We start from the raw sequence: 17,557 nt of genomic DNA, 5'->3' as shown, positions 1-17,557 counted from the left end.
TTTAAAAGAATGTCCTCAGTCATCTCCATATGTGTAGTTTCCTTGATGGCTCAGTTCCTGCCTTCGTCTGAGGTGCTCACACAGATCACATGACCCAGAATGCAAGCAAGCACTAGACGTTACTCATTCTCCTGTACTTGTGTGTGCATCATCACCATCGATCCAAGCAGGCCTGTGGATGTTTGGTATCGTAGTGATGTGGAAAATCTGCAAATCAAAGCTGGAGAGGCAGTGAATTATTGAAAAGTGGGGGGCACAATCCATTTGCTTACATAGCAGACAAAAAAAAAACAAATGGATTGTCTCACCTTACAAAATCTGTGTTTTTAAAGGGGTAGTTTGCTGATTTTCAACAGGCCTTATATGCAAATGAATAATATCAGTAGAAATGTGTGATATGAAATATAGATAATACCTCCACATTTTTTATTGCCCACTTTGAGAAAACAGATTTAAACAGAATGATGCTGGAATCAAACATTTGGGGCTACTTATACAAACCAGGATAGAGTACAGAGCAATAATGGCACATGGAGGAGGAAGAGGCTGCCACGGCTGAAAGTCAGCACCACCAGCTGTGGAGGATAGCAGCGCAGTGCATTGTGGTTACGTTTTTGAGCAATACAGAATACTACAGCCCTTTTTTCTGTTTTCTCTACTGATGTAGCACCAGTATTATAAATATTTGTGTCTTTCTACTGCATAGATAGCCTAGTTTTATAAAAAGAAGAAAGGGTGAATTCACCAGAATCAAAAACCAAAACCAGTTGTCATGTACCCTTAATGGAATTGAGCCATGTAGACACTTTTGGGTTTATGTTCCTGTATTTTGAAATATCCGTCTCTGAGATTTCTGCTGGTGGCTCCATGGAATAATCCATAAAACCTCATTTTGGACAAGTAATTGTCCACATGTAATTTCTTCAAGCAGGTAGATGTGTTCGTGTGTGTGGTGCTCCGTTGGGCCATTATGGAGCGTCATTGTCTGAGAAGGTGGACATCAGGCTCTGCCGTTGTGTTCCTCCACACACTTGCCTTATCCTGGACTGGTAAGGCTGGTCTGCGTTTGGAGAGTAAGAAACCAAATGGCTTGTGATGTGAAATTTTCTTCAAAATACAACTTGCGTTGGCTACAAGGAGAGTTCTAGCTGATAACATTTTGGACAGATGCAGGTCCATTTACAGTAAATAATTTTAGAAGGTAGACACTGAAAAATTCTTGACCCTGACCCTGACCAGAAATATCTAATTCACCTGAAACATGGTCAGCATTTAAGAATTAGTCAACTTTTCGGTGCCAAGAATTAGATGAGAAGATGATTTCTGTATTTCCTGGCTACAACCAGGAGACAGTTAGCTTAGCTTAGCACAAGACTGGAAATGGGGAAACCGCTTGACTCTATCCTGGAGTCCCCCCAGACGAGAATCATATATTTCATGTCTCTCTCACTCAACTATTCCTTTAACTTGAAATATTTGTGTAGGGTGACACAAGTCATACATATACAGAAATAATTTTTTTCTATCTTTCCAGTCAGGCAAGATAAAAGTTAAAATGTTTTAATTTCTCATTTGTCATTAACACTAATCCTCACAGGTGCAATTGAGCCCGCCCCAAAAATTGATGGATGGCAGCGCGCAGCTGTGACACTGCAGGAGAACATGACACACCGGTTCAGCTGCCAGTCGGGCAGCTGGGATCCCCGTTCTCCTCCCTTGCTAACCTGGTACCTGAATGGAGAGCAGCAGAGAGAGTCATCGTCCAACCGTGGGCGGCTGGCGATGACAGCACAGGAAGATTCTGAAGTCATGAGGCCGGGGACCCATCACAACAGCACCTTCTCTCTGCGGGCCAGGAAGTGGGACAGGGAGCTGGTGTGTGTTGCATCAAACCCCCAGACAGGAGAGAGCTACAACGCCACGGTCACACTCAATGTCCAGTGTGAGTCTGTGTGAAACATTTTAGGATTGGAAGTGGATCCAGCTATTTTCTGTTGATACAGTGAGTAAACTACAGAGTTGTTCCTCCTGTCTGTCTTCCAGTTCAGCCAGAGATCCTCAGGGTGAGCGCCCACTACAGTGAAACCTCAAACCCAGGCCTCTCCTTGGTCCTCTTCGCTTTGGTACGGTCCAATCCTCCTGCTACCATCACCTTTGTGGACCAGTCCGGCCAGCTGGTGGCCAACACCTCAGACCTCCTCATCCTAGACTCGCAAAGCCACCCCTGGCTGACCAATCACACGCTGAGGGTCATGCTCAGTAGCCTATCAGGGAATGTCTCACTGAACGCCAGCAACAACGTGGGAACGGTACAGAACAACCTCACACTGGCAGGTCAGTGATGGTAAAAGTCAAAGGTCATTAGCTCATTAGGTCTTTATATTTATACAGACATAAGATAGGTATCAAGCTTCTCATCTAACTCTCGGTAAGAGAGTGAATAAGCACAGTTCCGTTGAACTAAACCTTTAACTCTCTCTCGCTCTCCCTCTCTCCTCTCCCCAGAGATCCTGCAGTCTCGAGTGGAGGTGCCCATGCTGGGAATAGTGACTGGGGGAGCCATGGCCTTCATGGCCCTCCTCATCCTCAGTCTGATAGTTCTCTGCCTTATGCAAAAAAACAAGAGCAAGTCCGTAGGTGAGACTAGAGAGTGTTTGTAGCGAGCAAGTCAGCTGGAATATTTGTCATGGTGGCATGCATTGCATCATATTGCACTTATTCAGCTTTATAAAAGTCTCCTTGTATTATGTTACAGATGAGCCAGTCGAGATTCTGATGACCAAGAAAAGGTGAATACACTAATTAGAATTCTGTCATTGGAATACTTGTGTGGACCCCAAATAGAATCAAAATGTAGAAAAGTAAAGCAGCAAGAATACTGAATTCATTCACATTACACCCATATCTTGTGGTAGACAATATCCCAACACCAAGTGTTGATACTTTACCCCTGAGGTGGGGTAAAGTTTCCATTGTAATTCAGTTGTATTTTTCTTGATACCCGATATACAGTACAGGCCAAAAGTTTGGACACACCTTCTCATTCAATGCGTTTTCTTTATTTTCATGACTATTTACATTGTAGATTCTCACTGAAGGCATCAAAACTATGAATGAACACATGTGGAATTATGTACTTAACAAAAAAGTGTGAAATAACTGAGTCTTATATTCTAGTTTCTTCAAAGTAGCCACCCTTTGCTCTGATTACTGCTTTGCACACTCTTGGCATTCTCTTGATGAGCTTCAAGAGGTAGTCACCTGAAATGGTTTTCCAACAGTCTTGAAGGAGTTCCCAGAGATGCTTAGCACTTGTTGGCCCTTTTGCCTTGACTCTGCGGTCCAGCTCACCCCAAACCATCTCGATTGGGTTCATGTCCGGTGACTGTGGAGGCCAGGTCATCTGGCGCAGCACTCCATCACTCTCCTTCTTGGTCAAATAGCCCTTACACAGCCTGGAGGTGTGTTTGGGGTCATTGTCCTGTTGAAAAATAAATGATGGTCCAACTAAACACAAACCGGATGGGATGGCATGTCGCTGCAGGATGCTGTGGTAGCCATGCTGGTTCAGTATGGCTTCAATTTTGAAATCCCCAACAGTGTCACCAGCAAAGCACCCCCACACCATCACACCTCCTCCTCCATGCTTCACGGTGGGAACCAGGCATGTAGAATCCATCCGTTCACCTTTTCTGCGTCGCACAAAGACACGGCGGTTGGAACCAAAGATCTCAAATTTGGACTCATCAGACCAAAGCACAGATTTCCACTGGTCTAATGTCCATTCCTTGTGTTTCTTGGCCCAAACAAATCTCTTCTGCTTGTTGCCTCTCCTTAGCAGTGGTTTCCTAGCAGCTATTTGACCATGAAGGCCTGATTCGCGCAGTCTCCTCTTAACAGTTGTTCTAGAGATGTGTCTGCTGCTAGAGCTCTGTGTGGCATTCATCTGGTCTCTAATCTGAGCTGCTGTTAACTTGCAATTTCTGAGGCTGGTGACTCGGATGAACTTATCCTCAGCAGCAGAGGTGACTCTTGGTCTTCCTTTCCTGGGGCGGTCCTCATGTGAGCCAGTTTCGTTGTAGCGCTTGATGGTTTTTGCGACTGCACTTGGGGACACATTCAAAGTTTTTGCAATTCATTCATTTCTTAAAGTGATGATGGCCACTCGTTTCTCTTTACTTAGCTGATTGGTTCTTGCCATAATATGAATTCTAACAGTTGTCCAATAGGGCTGTCGGCTGTGTATCAACCTGACTTCTGCACAACACAACTGATGGTCCCAACCCCATTAATAAGGCAAGAAATTCCACTAAGTAACCCTGACAAGGCACACCTGTGAAGTGAAAACCATTTCAGGTGACTACCTCTTGAAGCTCATCAAGAGAATGCCAAGAGTGTGCAAAGCAGTAATCAGAGCAAAGGGTGGCTACTTTGAAGAAACTAGAATATAAGACATGTTTTCAGTTATTTCACACTTTTTTGTTAAGTACATAATTCCACATGTGTTCATTCATAGTTTTGATGTCTTCAGTGAGAATCTACAATGTAAATAGTCATGAAAATAAAGAAAACGCATTGAATGAGAAGGTGTGTCCAAACCTTTGGCCTGTACTGTATGCCCTGACATATTTTCTGTCTTGTTTCCACAAAGAAAAAGGTGGAGGTCTGATCCTGCCTGATAAAATGTTAAGTTTTAAGACTGACAAACGGAAGAAATACATTGATTTGGTCAGAAAAGTGAAAGTGACATGAGTGATGATGAGTTAGATGAGAACATTCTCATGTCTGTACAGTAATTATAAAGCCAGGGGCTGGTTAGTTGAGTTTAGCATAAACATTAGAAACAGACAGCTAGTCTTCCTCTGTCCAAAAGTAACAAATCCATCCATGAAAGTGACCATAGAAGATCTAAAGATTTAAAGTATTAAATCTGTAGAGGTGCTGGTAGGTGGACAGAGCCAGTTTGCAGTCTGTTCTAACTTAAGCTAATGAACTGCCGGCATTGGTTTCATACTAACATTCAACAAGAAAGCGAATGAGCAATTTTTTCCCAAAATGTTGAACTACTCCTTTAAAGTGTCATATGTTCAGTCATAGTGATCACACATTTATCAATATAACTCACACACATCGACAACACACTAATGCTGTATTACACACCCATCCCACATCACATCGAATAATTTCCATCTCAGCATTGTTACTGGTTTAGAAGTCAACACTGATGAAAGCATTTTAGTGGTCTTATGAATATATCCATCCATCTTTATATCAACCCACGAGGCCAATATCATGTTTAATCCAAGTTGGATATCTCTCCTCCATGTTTCCCGCAGCGACTCTGCCAATCTGAAGGTAGACAAAGTTGATAAAGCCTACATCCCCAGAGAGAATATGTCTCTGCCTTCCAACATGCAGCTCAACGACCTCAGCACTTTGAGAAAAGGTACGAATTTAATCAGGTACACAGATGGGTGGTTGTAGGGGGACCAGACATGGGCCTAATACAGTACATACTAAGAGAAATGTTATTATCTGAATATGAATGGAATATGCATGGATGGAATATCCATCTATCCGTTATCTATACCTGACTGACTTCGGCGGGGTACACCCTGGACTGGTCGCCAGCCAATCACAGGGCCAACACAGAGAGACAAACAACCACAACAATTTAGAGTCACCAATTAACCTAACCTGCATGTGCAACAGTGCACCACCATGCTGCCCCAATATGTAGCAGTGTTTCCCTAAACATTTTTCCAGCAGCTATGCTGAAGTGCAGAATTTTCTTTTTGTCAGTTGTCTATGTTGAAATTACACCTAATAACATGACCAGGCCTGCCAACTTTTTAATGTAGTTTGAAGTAAGATTGGTTAGCGAGGGGGTGAGAGGTAGGGTATCAATCAGTCATGCACACATTCACACCTACGGGAGTACCCAGAGAAAACCCATGCAAGCTGAAACCTTCTTGATGCGAGGCAACAGCACTAACCACTACACTGCCGTACTGTCCAAGTTGGTGCATTTATAGATATAAATGGGCAACAAGTAAAATAGAGGGAAAGAGTTCTTAACTGGGCTATTTTGTTTGGATTTGTTATATTTTTCCTATTGATTATGTCAGAGGTTCTTTCATACATTTAGACTACAAAGGCTATTCATCTCTTGACACCAAGGCTGGCAAATTTTAACCAGTGGTACTGTCTGATAAACAGGAGCTAAGATAAGTGCCAATGCATGATGCACTATAACACCATAGTGCATTTATTAGACGATGACCCGTTTTAGTCTGTCTGCTGAGTCAGCACTATCCATCAAATAGCTCAATATGACATACTGATCTACATGCAAACAGAAAGACAGTACATCAATAGGATCAATAAAACTGGATGAAATGCTTTCCTTTATTTAAAATGAAAGAGAACACCGGACCCTTTGGAACTTTTGAGGTGATGTACAGTGCTGAACTGTGTGAGCCGTACAAAGCATGTAGTAAAGGCCAGAATGTTCCCTCGTGATACACCTGACCAATCATTGTTGAGAGTCAACACACAGGCCTCCTTCACTCATCAATTGTGCTCGGCCAGCCGAGGAGAAAGGCTCTGAACGGACATTTTACTGTTGTGTGTCCCTTTCTGAACTTGAAGTTATGTATGTGTAGATCAAAATACAAGTTATAACTATTCCATAACTATCATAGCTTTTAATGCCTTGATATCTGTAAAAAAAAACAATATTATGTTTTTTGGTCTTATTGGCTTTGGTAATATTGCTGTTGTTGTGCTTTCCATTGCTGGTACATGTGTGGATAGTTTATAAGTGGTGCAGCCATACAGTATGTTCACATTTGGGTTGTGCTATAGATGTAATTTCTACAACACAGCCTAAGCACTGACAGTCTGGTGCCATGTTGCAGATCACTGTTTCGCTCTACAATTGATAATTGAGGTGTAATTGGTGTAGGCAATTCTCAGTTTGTGTTAATGTGCATTATGTTACCATGTCATCAGTGCCAGTTCTGCCTCACTATTTATTACATGAAAAATAATGAAACTTTAACTTTTGGTAAATAATGTTCGTGGAAACCTGGTCTGATCCTGGCACACAATTTTCAGTTCAGGCACCTTTCTGCAAATGCTGTAATTACATGTAATTTGACCATGCACAGACTTAAAATGACTTGTATCAGTTAGTGAGAGGATACACAGGATGCACACACGAGCACTTGGATTGGCACTGTATATTTCACACCAATTAAGCCATCAGAAAACACCAGCTTGGTGCATCCCTATTAGCATGTGTAACAGGCATGGTGTCTTATGCAGAATATTGGTATTGTGTAGAAACACAGACACAGACAGTTATGAGCAACCTGGGCCCAGTGTGCGGCGTTTCTTCCTAGCTGCTGCTGAAATAGACTGTCTCTACAGAGAGTTAGGAGAGAATCTCTGAACAGATCCAGAAGAGAAAAGATAAGCTTTAGTTGCCTTGTTCAAGTATCATGGACATTATCATAATATCAGTAACATTAAAACAGCATGAAATACATATTAATTTACCTGATCTGTTGCTGCTGCATGATTCCCTAGACAAAGACTAAGTCGTTGGTCTGCCTCTGAAGGCGCCAGTAGAGAATGTCCACGAGGCATGATGTGGTGGAACAGTTCCAGGAAGAAAATTATGAGAAATTATTGTCCGCCAGTGGCCTCACAAATCCGCCAGCTTCTTGCATTGTGGTGGGATCAAACTTGCCTGAGTCCTTGGTCGTTTTAAGGTCATCTGTGTGCTCAAACGCAGTGCTCACTGCACGGCTATGGAAGTTCCATATTATTGTGCTTGCTCTCTGGAGTCTGTGTGCCACCAGTTTGATGGTGCCGTGTTTGAACGCTGGTTCTCTTGGGAGACCTCAAAAAAAAAAGTTGGCGGGCATGACGGTGGACATAGTGAGCATTCACATGTACATATCGTCTGAAAAAGGAGGCAGGGAAAGCAAAATAAAGCGTCGCTGCATGCAGTTAGTTCTTCATAGACCAGTTTCTTGAAAACTACAGAGTATACTGTCTTTAGACTGCTGTTTCATTACTGATCAGTCCAAACTCTTTTAAGACTCACTCTCTGCTGCCTGCACCCTGCATTCAAATGAATACTGTTGGGGCGCCAGCACTGTGCAGCCCAACAAGCTCCCACCTCTTCTATAGAGAGGAGCAAACTGCGCATATACAACTTGTAACGAGAGTCACTGGGCAAAGATTCTTGAAATCCATATCTTATCTCTAACTAAGACAACAAAGAGCATTTTTAATCTACATTTTAATGGGATTATAGCTGTTATATAATATAATATGTAATGCTATCTATATAATATTGATCAAACACAAACCAAACAACTTACTCAAGTAAGGTTTAGGATGTGGCGTGTGGTGCGTCGACGCCCTTTATTGTAATGTGTATTATGGCAGACATTAACATTAACATGGAAGATCGATACGATAACATTAGCTTGTCTGTGGGTTCATTAGCAAACACTAACAAAACACTAGCTTGCTCTTATCTGATTAACTAAGGAAGCAAATGTTTTTTAAAGACGTAACTTAAATGTTCATAATGTGGAAAATGTGTTATGAGTGTATGACTTTTTAATGATCACCTATTAATTGACTGAATCCTACCATATCAATGGACGCACCTGTCCCCATCAGCCAGAACCAGTTCAGAACCATTTTGAAAGCTGCTAACAGCTCTTTCACTCATGAGACTAAAAATGGCACAGCTTTTTGAGGTTTAACACAAAAACTCAATGACCTGTTCACGACTTAACTATTTTATGAGTATAAAAAGATAAATATCAGATCAAATGGCTATACTGCCACCTTCCTCTCCAAGAAATATCCTCACTCCAGATTCCCTCTCACTATTTCCTGAACAGAAAAAAGCCCAGTGAAGGAAGAGAGTGAACCGTGTTCTTTCAAAGGCTTCACAAAAATTACCGTTATTGAACTTTCAGAGAATGTCAGCCTCAGGGAACGTTCCCTGAAGTTTGTCTAAAGTTTTTTTTTTTTTTTAAACCTTCAGGGAACGTTCTTTAAAGGTTGCAACAAATATAAATTAGATATAGTTGTTGCAACAGATATGCATATATGTGTAATTATACTGATGCCCAATAATGTACATTCTTTATCATTTGCTCATATATTATAGCCACATACAGCTTCATTGTCAACTTGTCACTCATCATTTCTCAATAAATATTCCTGGATTGTATAGCCAGACATCTCTATTTAACCCTGTGAAGCCTGAACCATGAAATAATTACCAGAAAATTCAAATTTTTTGAATGTTTATTGAACCTTCTGACAAATGTTTAAGCAATTTGTATTTGTGTGTATATATATATATATATATATATATATATATATTTATTAGATGTCTCAATTAAAGGCCCTCTGCTGCATGAATTACTGATCTCTGGTGGATTATCCGTGCACTGCATGTACACATGAGGTTTTTAAGGAAAAAAAAATATCACACTGATGATGAAGAGGTCTCAAAAACTCATGTATCAAATATGATACACTTGGCATTACAGGGTTAAGTTATTATGGAACACCCTGTAGAGGGTATAGGCTCTCACTACAGTAGTTGTCTGTTGCCGTGGCGTTATCGATGTTCACAGGCAGACGGACAACAATAGGTAGGCAGTGAAACTGACAGAGGAGCCTTTGCTGCCGCCAACTCTGCTTTCCAGTGACTAATAGATTCAAGATTCAAGATTCAAGATTCAAGATGTTTATTTGTCATGTGCACAGTAAGAACACGATGGTGACACTGAGCAATGAAATTCTTACTTTGTTCGTTTCCCTCCACATAGACACAAGAATAAAAAATAGAAAAACAATTATAAATATAAAAAAAGAGGGCAATGTACAGAAGAATAATTTAAAAGGATAGTGCAAATATAGTGTGCAAAAAGTAGTGTGCAAAAAGTATACAAGTATTTATGGTAGCAGAGGTAGTGTGGTTCACAGCTTATGACAGGTTATATGTATTTATTTAAGAGCCTGATGGCCTGTGGAAAGAAGCTGTTTTTCAGTCTTGTTGTTCTGGCGGTGGCGCTCCTGTAGCGTCTGCCAGATGGAAGGAGTGTGAAGAGTGTGTGCTGTGGGTGTGTGCTGTCTCTGATAATGTTCTGTGCCCTCTTTGTGGCACGGCTGTTGTATATGTGATGGAGTGGTGTGAAGGCTGCTCCGCAGATGTACTGTGCGGTTTTAATGACACGCTGGAGAGCCTTCCTCTCCTGTATGGTACAGTTCCCATACCATACTGTGATGGAGTTGGTCAGGATGCTCTCCACTGTACATCTGTAGAAGTTGCTGAGAAGTTTGGTGGGCAGACCGAATTTTCTCAGCTTCCTTAAGAAGTACAGTCTCTGTTAATAACAGACTGAAAAACAGTGGCAGTGTTTGGGTGACTGCTTTGAGTAGAGATGGCAAGTTCAATGCATTTTGGGGGATTTTTACAAGCCAGCGGCACTACTGTAATGCATTTTGGGGAAAGACTGTGTAGTATATGAAATATACTGATGAGGACTGTATATAAAAAATACTTTCTTGTAGAGACTTGCATGAAAAGAACTGATAACACTTTCATAATCTTAAATATGAAGCTAGTTGCCAGGTAGCCTTGCTTGGCCCAGACACTGGGAGCAGCTGGTTCTGTGTTTCCAGTCCGTATGCTCAGCTAGACAAACCATCTCCTGGCTGTAGCTTCATATTCAAAATAATGACATGAGAGTAAAAAATCGACAAAAACTATCCCTTCAAATTCAGACTCTCTTTTGCATTCTGCTGTGTCCTCCATCCTTCTTGCATCATTTCTTGTAGCCCGAGAGGCTGCCCAGCAGAACAGTGTGGGAGAGAGGAAGAAAGAGGAAGAGGAGGAGGAAGATCTGTCTTTAGCCTACGCCGCCAGAGGTCAGGGAAACGCACTCTGAGAGTATTGCATTATGTGTTCTTTAAATTCAGCATGGGGGAACAGCGTGACTGTTGTACTTTTTCGTGCTGTGTTCTGTCTGAGTACTTTTCCCCTGATGATTCTCAGGTTTTGCCAGATATCCGATGGTGGGCTACATCTATAAGGTGAACAGCACAAGCAGTGAGGAGATCTGGCTCTGACTGACCTCAGTATTACACACACACACACACACACACACACACACACACACACACACACAGACACAGACACAAACTTGCATGCATAACTACTTCAAACAGTGCAGCTGTCCAAGAAAAAACCCAAAACAACTGCCAGTCGGTGATTCAGTCCATCATCCTACCTATGAGCTACATCAGAGTGACCAGGAACCAGAGGCCATGTTGTTGTGGAGATCTCATCTGTTTCTGGCTTACATACAGTATCAAGACTTTTTTTTTCTGACAAGTTCATCCATGGATTTGAATCCTTTTTCACAAAACTGTTGGTGTTTCTGTTTATCTGAACTGAGTGTCCTGGTCTGTACACCACTGACGTGCTGTCTCAACAATGCAAAAGTATGAACTCTAACATAAAAATGGTCCTATTCTGTATGTGTTGACATGACTTTCTCCTGTAACCACATGCTTACAATATGCATTATTGGAATGCATTAATTACTCTATGCTGACACCAGAATGCCCAAAATAATTTACCGTGTGTGAGATTTTACATTTTACAATTTCCAATAATATCAAAATAAGATGGTGCATAATTATAGAGTAAGATTTCTATTATACGGACATGTAACATGTCATGTACTGTATATTTGTGTGAATATGTATATGTGTATAAAAGAGAATGTCTAATAAAGATGATATTGGAATCGTGAAGAAAATGCTGGGCTCTCTGTGGTTTTAGTGCCGCTCACCAGGGGGCACTCTAACGTTCTTTAGACAAGAGAATGATGTGTGTGTTGTTTTTGACATGGTGATGAGTGTGTGTTGTGTGATGGCGAAAGCATTGTAAAATTTGTTGAGGAAGAAAAAGAGAATTTTCTCTTTCTTACAGGTGCAGGAGGCAAATAATGTATGCCTTTAAGTTTGACTGTAATGTGAGTGAGTGTGTGTGTGTGTGTGTGTGTGTGTGTGTGTGTGTGTGTGTGTGTGTATGTACCAGGTGTTAGCTCTAGGTCACAGGTTTATTGTGGCTTGTGTTCTGACAGGAAGCAGAGTTGTGTTATGGGAGTGTCTCTTTGCTGTCTCCATTCTGCTGCAGGGAATGTAGTCTACCACACATGGTGGAACAAACATTAGCAGCACACAGAGAATTGAAATATTAATCCGAACACTCACGATTGTGTTCATGTCTTTGTTTTACCAGACGGAGCTGCTCAAAGCATCTTCCAAAGCAAGCATACAGGAAGTAGCAGTCATATTAGCCGACATATAACTAATGACTTTCTTTCCATAGTCAATATGAAAATATGACTTGAGTTAAATAATAAAAGCAAAATGCACTTAAAGGACTCCTGCCCAATAATACATGAACTATTTGCATTTCACTTCACCGTCACAGTTAGTCAAGGACTAAACTTAACTATGTTATATAATGTTTGAGTAGTTGAATGTGTGACAATAACTAGTAACTAGCATAGTGAAGTACTTATACTACTTATATTTCACCAGTGTCTAACATATGGAAGTCACAGAGACACTGAGTCCTCCAGATGAAGAAGTCAACAAAGCCTGAATGGATGGATGGAAAATAAGCCAATCACACTCACTTCCTTCTCACACACAGACACACACACACACACACACACAGAGACACACACACACACAGACCAAGGTGCTTCAGTACACCGAGACTGGATGCTTTGACAGCAGCTCTTTATTCTAAGGTCAGTCATTACTCTTATCTAAAGTTGTCTGTCTATATGTTGTATTTTCAGTTCAGTTTAGAGTGTGTTGTGCACACTGTGTGTATATTTTGATGGAGACCCAACAATACCGCTTTTTTGGTTAATTCAACCAAACCCAAAGTCAGAATTTGTATTATAAATGACTTTAAATCATTTTCTTGAAATAACACCATAAATTCTTGCATCATCATTTACCTGTTAGTGTACATTAAGTTGAATAAAATGGTCGACAGAGAGTGTAAAATGGCGCCCTTCCTGTTTTCTGTTACTCTGGCTTACAGTGCACTGAAATGTCTCCTTCTGTCATCAGCAGAACTCAGCAGAGTAAACACACAATGAAATGCCAGATAAGTTTCCCTGCCTGTTTGCTGCTGCTGTGGACACTGACAGGTAGGCCTGCGTCATGATTTTTGTTTTAAATGATATCAAAAATATCATAGAGACAAATACTGAATATAAGGCATGAACCGGCAACAAGTGAGTGCAGCAGTATAAAGGGCTGAGAGAATGTCACTTGATTAGCCTTAATGCAGAACACCTTAACATTTGTTCTTGTGTGGCTTAACTTCTGTAGAGTTATAGTCCAGTTTTTAATGACATGAAATCAACGTGATGAGACGCTGTCTTAAAACGTAAAAGTAAATGTTTCTTTACAAATTTCTTCCGCAGCATCTGTCAGCTGTATTGATGGTAAGAAGTTCAGATTTACATGATAGTGTGAATTTTTCTGTCTTTGTGAAGGCTTAGCTTGCTTGAATTAACGATCTTGATATCCATGTTTCTTTTTCCTACACAGCACCAGGAGAGATATCAGTGAAAGCTGTCTCAGATGGGATTGAGCTGAATTGTAACGACCAACAGATTTCAACAAAATCTAATAATTTCGCTGATGTAATTAGACTAAGATACCAAGATGACGACACAGGGGAGTACTCATGTTCTGATAACAGAACAAAAATCTTTGTAAAATTTCGGAGTAAGTTCTGCAGCGAAACTTGTCTTGTATTATATAATCAAAGCACTCAAGTCTTGCTTTAAATTGTTTCATGTGTAGTTTTGTATTTACTTGCATTTAACCTATTATTACAAGTGCAGTAATCATATTTCAATTCTCAAGACTCAAGTCTTTGTGTGTGTGTATGTGTGTGTGTGTGTGTGTGTCCAGCCTGTGACAACTGCGTACACCTCGACCGGGATTCAATAGTGGGAATAATTGTGGGAAACGTGGTGGCTACGATTGTGATAGGAGTGGCTGTCTATCTCATCGCATCTCAGACTAAGACTGGTCCAACTGCCTCTCACAATAAAAGTAAAATCTATCTATCTATCTATCTATCTATCTATCTATCTATCTATCTATCTATCTATCTATCTATCTATCTATCTATCTATCTATCTATCTATCTATCTATCTATCTATCTATCTATCTATCTATCTATCTATCTATCTATCTATCTATCTATCTATCTATCTATCTATCTAGACAGCTTGACAATTATGTGTGGATGATATGGAATCAGATCAGTCTCAGTTTTAATGAATGCGCACAGAAGGATTCACGGATGTATTTCACAAACCTGCGCATTCAAAAGTATTTGCAAACTATTTAATCTGCACTTACATTTATATGTAAATGCCAAAATACATCTGTGAATCCTTTTGTGCACACTCATTAATATTGGGACTAGTCTGAATTCCTGAACATTCATCTGAAGGACATTACAATGCTCGTTTGTGTACATTTGTTAATTCACCTTCAACAGGTGTTGAAAGTTGACCTAAACTTTGGAAACTTCATTGTATTACTTTAATAACTCCATTAATTGTGGGCACAAATATTTTATCAGTTTAGATCTGTTTGTAAAAGTGGTAGTAATACATATACAAAAAACAAGAAACAATATCTTATTTCTATATTGATGTTGTCAATACAGGCTCTGATAGGCAGCATCTTGTTCCAAATGAAGTGAGCAGCAGATCCGTTGATGAACATTACCAGGTAAGTTGAAATGTGAGGGCCTTTCCACTGGCTTATGTGATGATCGCATGTCACAGATTCACTAATGCAAGACGCACTTCTTTGTATCCCATCACCTCTCCTTCAGCCTCTGAAACCCAAACATGGTCAGAGAGAAACATACGATGTACTGAAGAACAGAAGATAGACCAAAGGTGACTTGCTGCCTGGATCCCCCCCACCCAATTCGATCACCTGTGATCCATTCTTCATCCCAAATGTAATTTGTCACTATTTTAGCCTAGGATCTCTCTTCACTGTGCCTGTAAGATGTTGCTCTTAATAGATCACTCACATAGCGAGTGACTTCTCATTGCTGTATTGTTCTGATTTTGTTCGTATTATAATCAGCCAGTGTTGTTTCTTTTCATGTTTTTTTATGTTTTTATGTGAGGCAGCTACATCGGCCACCTCATATAATGATTTGACGTTTATATATTATAACAACTTGATCATGATGTAAAATTAAAAATTGAGGATTTACAATTGTGCCGTCTGTTCGTGTTGGTAGCTACTGCCAGTGGTGGACAGTCACTAAGTACATTTACTCACATACTGGAGATTTTGAAGTACTTTCTAACTATGATTACAAATTGTTTTTCAGAGTAAGATTTTGCTTATAGAATATAATAGATAATAATATATGACAAATAAAGTTCCTTGAATAAAGTTCCTTGAATAATGCTCTGTTGGACATGAAACCGTATGATCTATTTGGGGCCATCATGTTTCAGATATCCAGAAAATTGTTTGCAACTAAAGAAACATTTCTCCTAAAATCCTCAGATAATTGTGATCATCTAATATATCCACAAATAAACAAAGATGAGAGATGAGTCTGCTGCTCCTACATAACATAATCTAATTATGAATTGGCCGTGAAGTGGAGAGAACCTGTTCTCAGACTGCCACCATCCATTCTCCAAAGAAATACATTCTCCTTCCATCACTTCTGTTACTATGAAGAATCTCCAGGACCCAAGGCCTTTGTTTAAAGCTACAACGTGCTGTTAGGCAGTTATCTTGGTGGCATTGTTTTAACACATATTTGCACAGCTACAAAGAGGCATTCCACATAAATACAACATTCCATGACAAAGGGCATCAATATAACAACCATCTGCCATCTTTCATGCAAAGCAATGGTCTTGGATTCACCTGTGGCACAGGTTTAGGGTGGTGTTTAAGGTTCCTGTAAATCTATCAAATTAGCTGGATAACAGCATAATAGGTAAGGTAACTGATATATACCTTATATATACTTTGTATATACTTACTTTACATATACTCAGTCAGTATAGAGACTCTGAGAGAAAACGTGAACGTTTAGCTGAATGCCAAGCTTTGATGAGGTTTAATCAACTTCCTGAACATTTTGTAGAGACAGTGTGGCTCACCTTAGCGGAGCTGGCTGCATGTATGTGTGTGCATTATGTGTGAGAGAGTCGATCTGCTCTGCCCAACCCGCAAATATAGAACCACCCAAACCGGAACCATGTGAACTTTATGCATTGTCAGGTGTCAGGTCTGAGGACTGGAGGATGGGGGGAGGGGAGTAACAGAAAGAGCATTGCACACAATGTTTTATTATAGTTTTACTAAATTACTGCTTGCTGCTGTATACTTACTGTACTTGCGTGTATATTTTGATGGAGACCGTTTTTTTTCTTCTGACACACTGCAAGCTTGTGCATTTGTTCTGAAACAATATTAAAGATGTACGTTAATGCGCCAATGTTCACTCACACAACAGCATTCACTCATCGAACAGATGTAGCTTTGTGTGTGGGAACTGTTTCACTTAAAACAGTCAGCCACAGTTTTATACAACCCCCCCCCCCTGTTTCCCTCTGTCTCTTTGTTTCACTCTCACACAGCAGATGTAGTTGAAGATAACTGAGCACAAAGTGTGGGAGTCTTTTTACTAAACACTACATGTCAGAGCTGTTTGTGTTGTCTCTCTCTCTGTCTCTCTGTCCAACCTCCACCCAACACGGACCCTGACAGAAGCCGTCCACATTGAGCCTGGGTCTGTTAGAGGTTTCTTCCCATTAAAGGGGAGTTCTTCCTGCCACTGTTGCTTAATATGATATCTGATGCTGCTCATGTGGGGATTCTTGAATCCTTAATGTTGAATTCCTGAATCGTTGGGTCTCTCTCTAATTAAAGAGTTTGGTCTAGACCTGCTCTTTATGAAAAGCGTCTTGAGATAACGCTGTTGTGAATTGGCGCTCTATAAATAAAGATTGATTGATTGATTGAGAGCTACATAACATACAGTGAAATAGAATTATTAGTATTCTGCATGAAGAAGAGATATTATATGGTGTCATGCTTTCTGCTTTCCTTTCCATCAGTGCAGCTGTGCTCAGTCACTACTGGGAAAAACTCTGTTCAAATAACACATTTCACATAAAATACATATGTATGTAATGAGAAATGTCAGATGTTTCCAAAAGCAAGGACGGAATGTGAGTCACGTCAGAGACACTCTAGTGATGAAAACATATTGATGCTGACTGTGTACATGCAGGTGCACTGGGTGTTCGCTGTGGCTTTGAGGCCACTTCATGATTCACACACAGTTATATCTGTAGAAGAATTTCAGTATTGTTTCCAGCGAAGAAGTAAATGTGCACAGAA

At 40.4% G+C, this 17,557-nt stretch overlaps 2 protein-coding genes across 3 annotated transcripts; both read left to right on the top strand.

Annotated features, from left to right (window-relative positions):
• The first annotated feature begins 970 nt into the window (after positions 1 to 970).
• Positions 971 to 11,187, top strand: LOC139200483 (transmembrane protein 25). The gene is made up of 8 exons (XM_070829786.1): positions 971 to 1,049; positions 1,598 to 1,942; positions 2,044 to 2,334; positions 2,506 to 2,637; positions 2,756 to 2,789; positions 5,337 to 5,446; positions 10,885 to 10,974; positions 11,102 to 11,187. The coding sequence occupies exons 1-8, from the start codon at positions 971 to 973 to the stop codon at positions 11,173 to 11,175; spliced, it is 1,155 nt and encodes a 384-aa protein (XP_070685887.1). The 3' UTR covers positions 11,176 to 11,187.
• Positions 11,188 to 12,784: 1,597 nt separating this feature from the next.
• On the top strand, positions 12,785 to 15,597 carry LOC139200227 (T-cell surface glycoprotein CD3 delta chain-like). 2 transcript variants are annotated; one of them, XM_070829479.1, is made up of 7 exons: positions 12,785 to 12,875; positions 13,207 to 13,286; positions 13,566 to 13,586; positions 13,693 to 13,872; positions 14,062 to 14,205; positions 14,832 to 14,896; positions 15,003 to 15,597. In XM_070829479.1, exons 2-7 carry the CDS (start codon positions 13,232 to 13,234, stop codon positions 15,060 to 15,062), a joined length of 525 nt encoding a protein of 174 aa, XP_070685580.1. In that variant the 5' UTR covers positions 12,785 to 12,875; positions 13,207 to 13,231; the 3' UTR covers positions 15,063 to 15,597. The 2 variants fall into 2 exon arrangements, with proteins under 2 accessions (XP_070685580.1, XP_070685579.1); XM_070829478.1 differs by having other exon boundaries at positions 12,793 to 12,875; positions 13,210 to 13,286.
• The last annotated feature ends 1,960 nt before the right edge of the window (positions 15,598 to 17,557 follow it).

Source organism: Pempheris klunzingeri, chromosome 4 (assembly GCF_042242105.1).
Source record: "Pempheris klunzingeri isolate RE-2024b chromosome 4, fPemKlu1.hap1, whole genome shotgun sequence".
Lineage (NCBI taxonomy): Eukaryota > Metazoa > Chordata > Actinopteri > Acropomatiformes > Pempheridae > Pempheris > Pempheris klunzingeri.
This window is presented reverse-complemented; position numbering and strand designations above follow the sequence as displayed.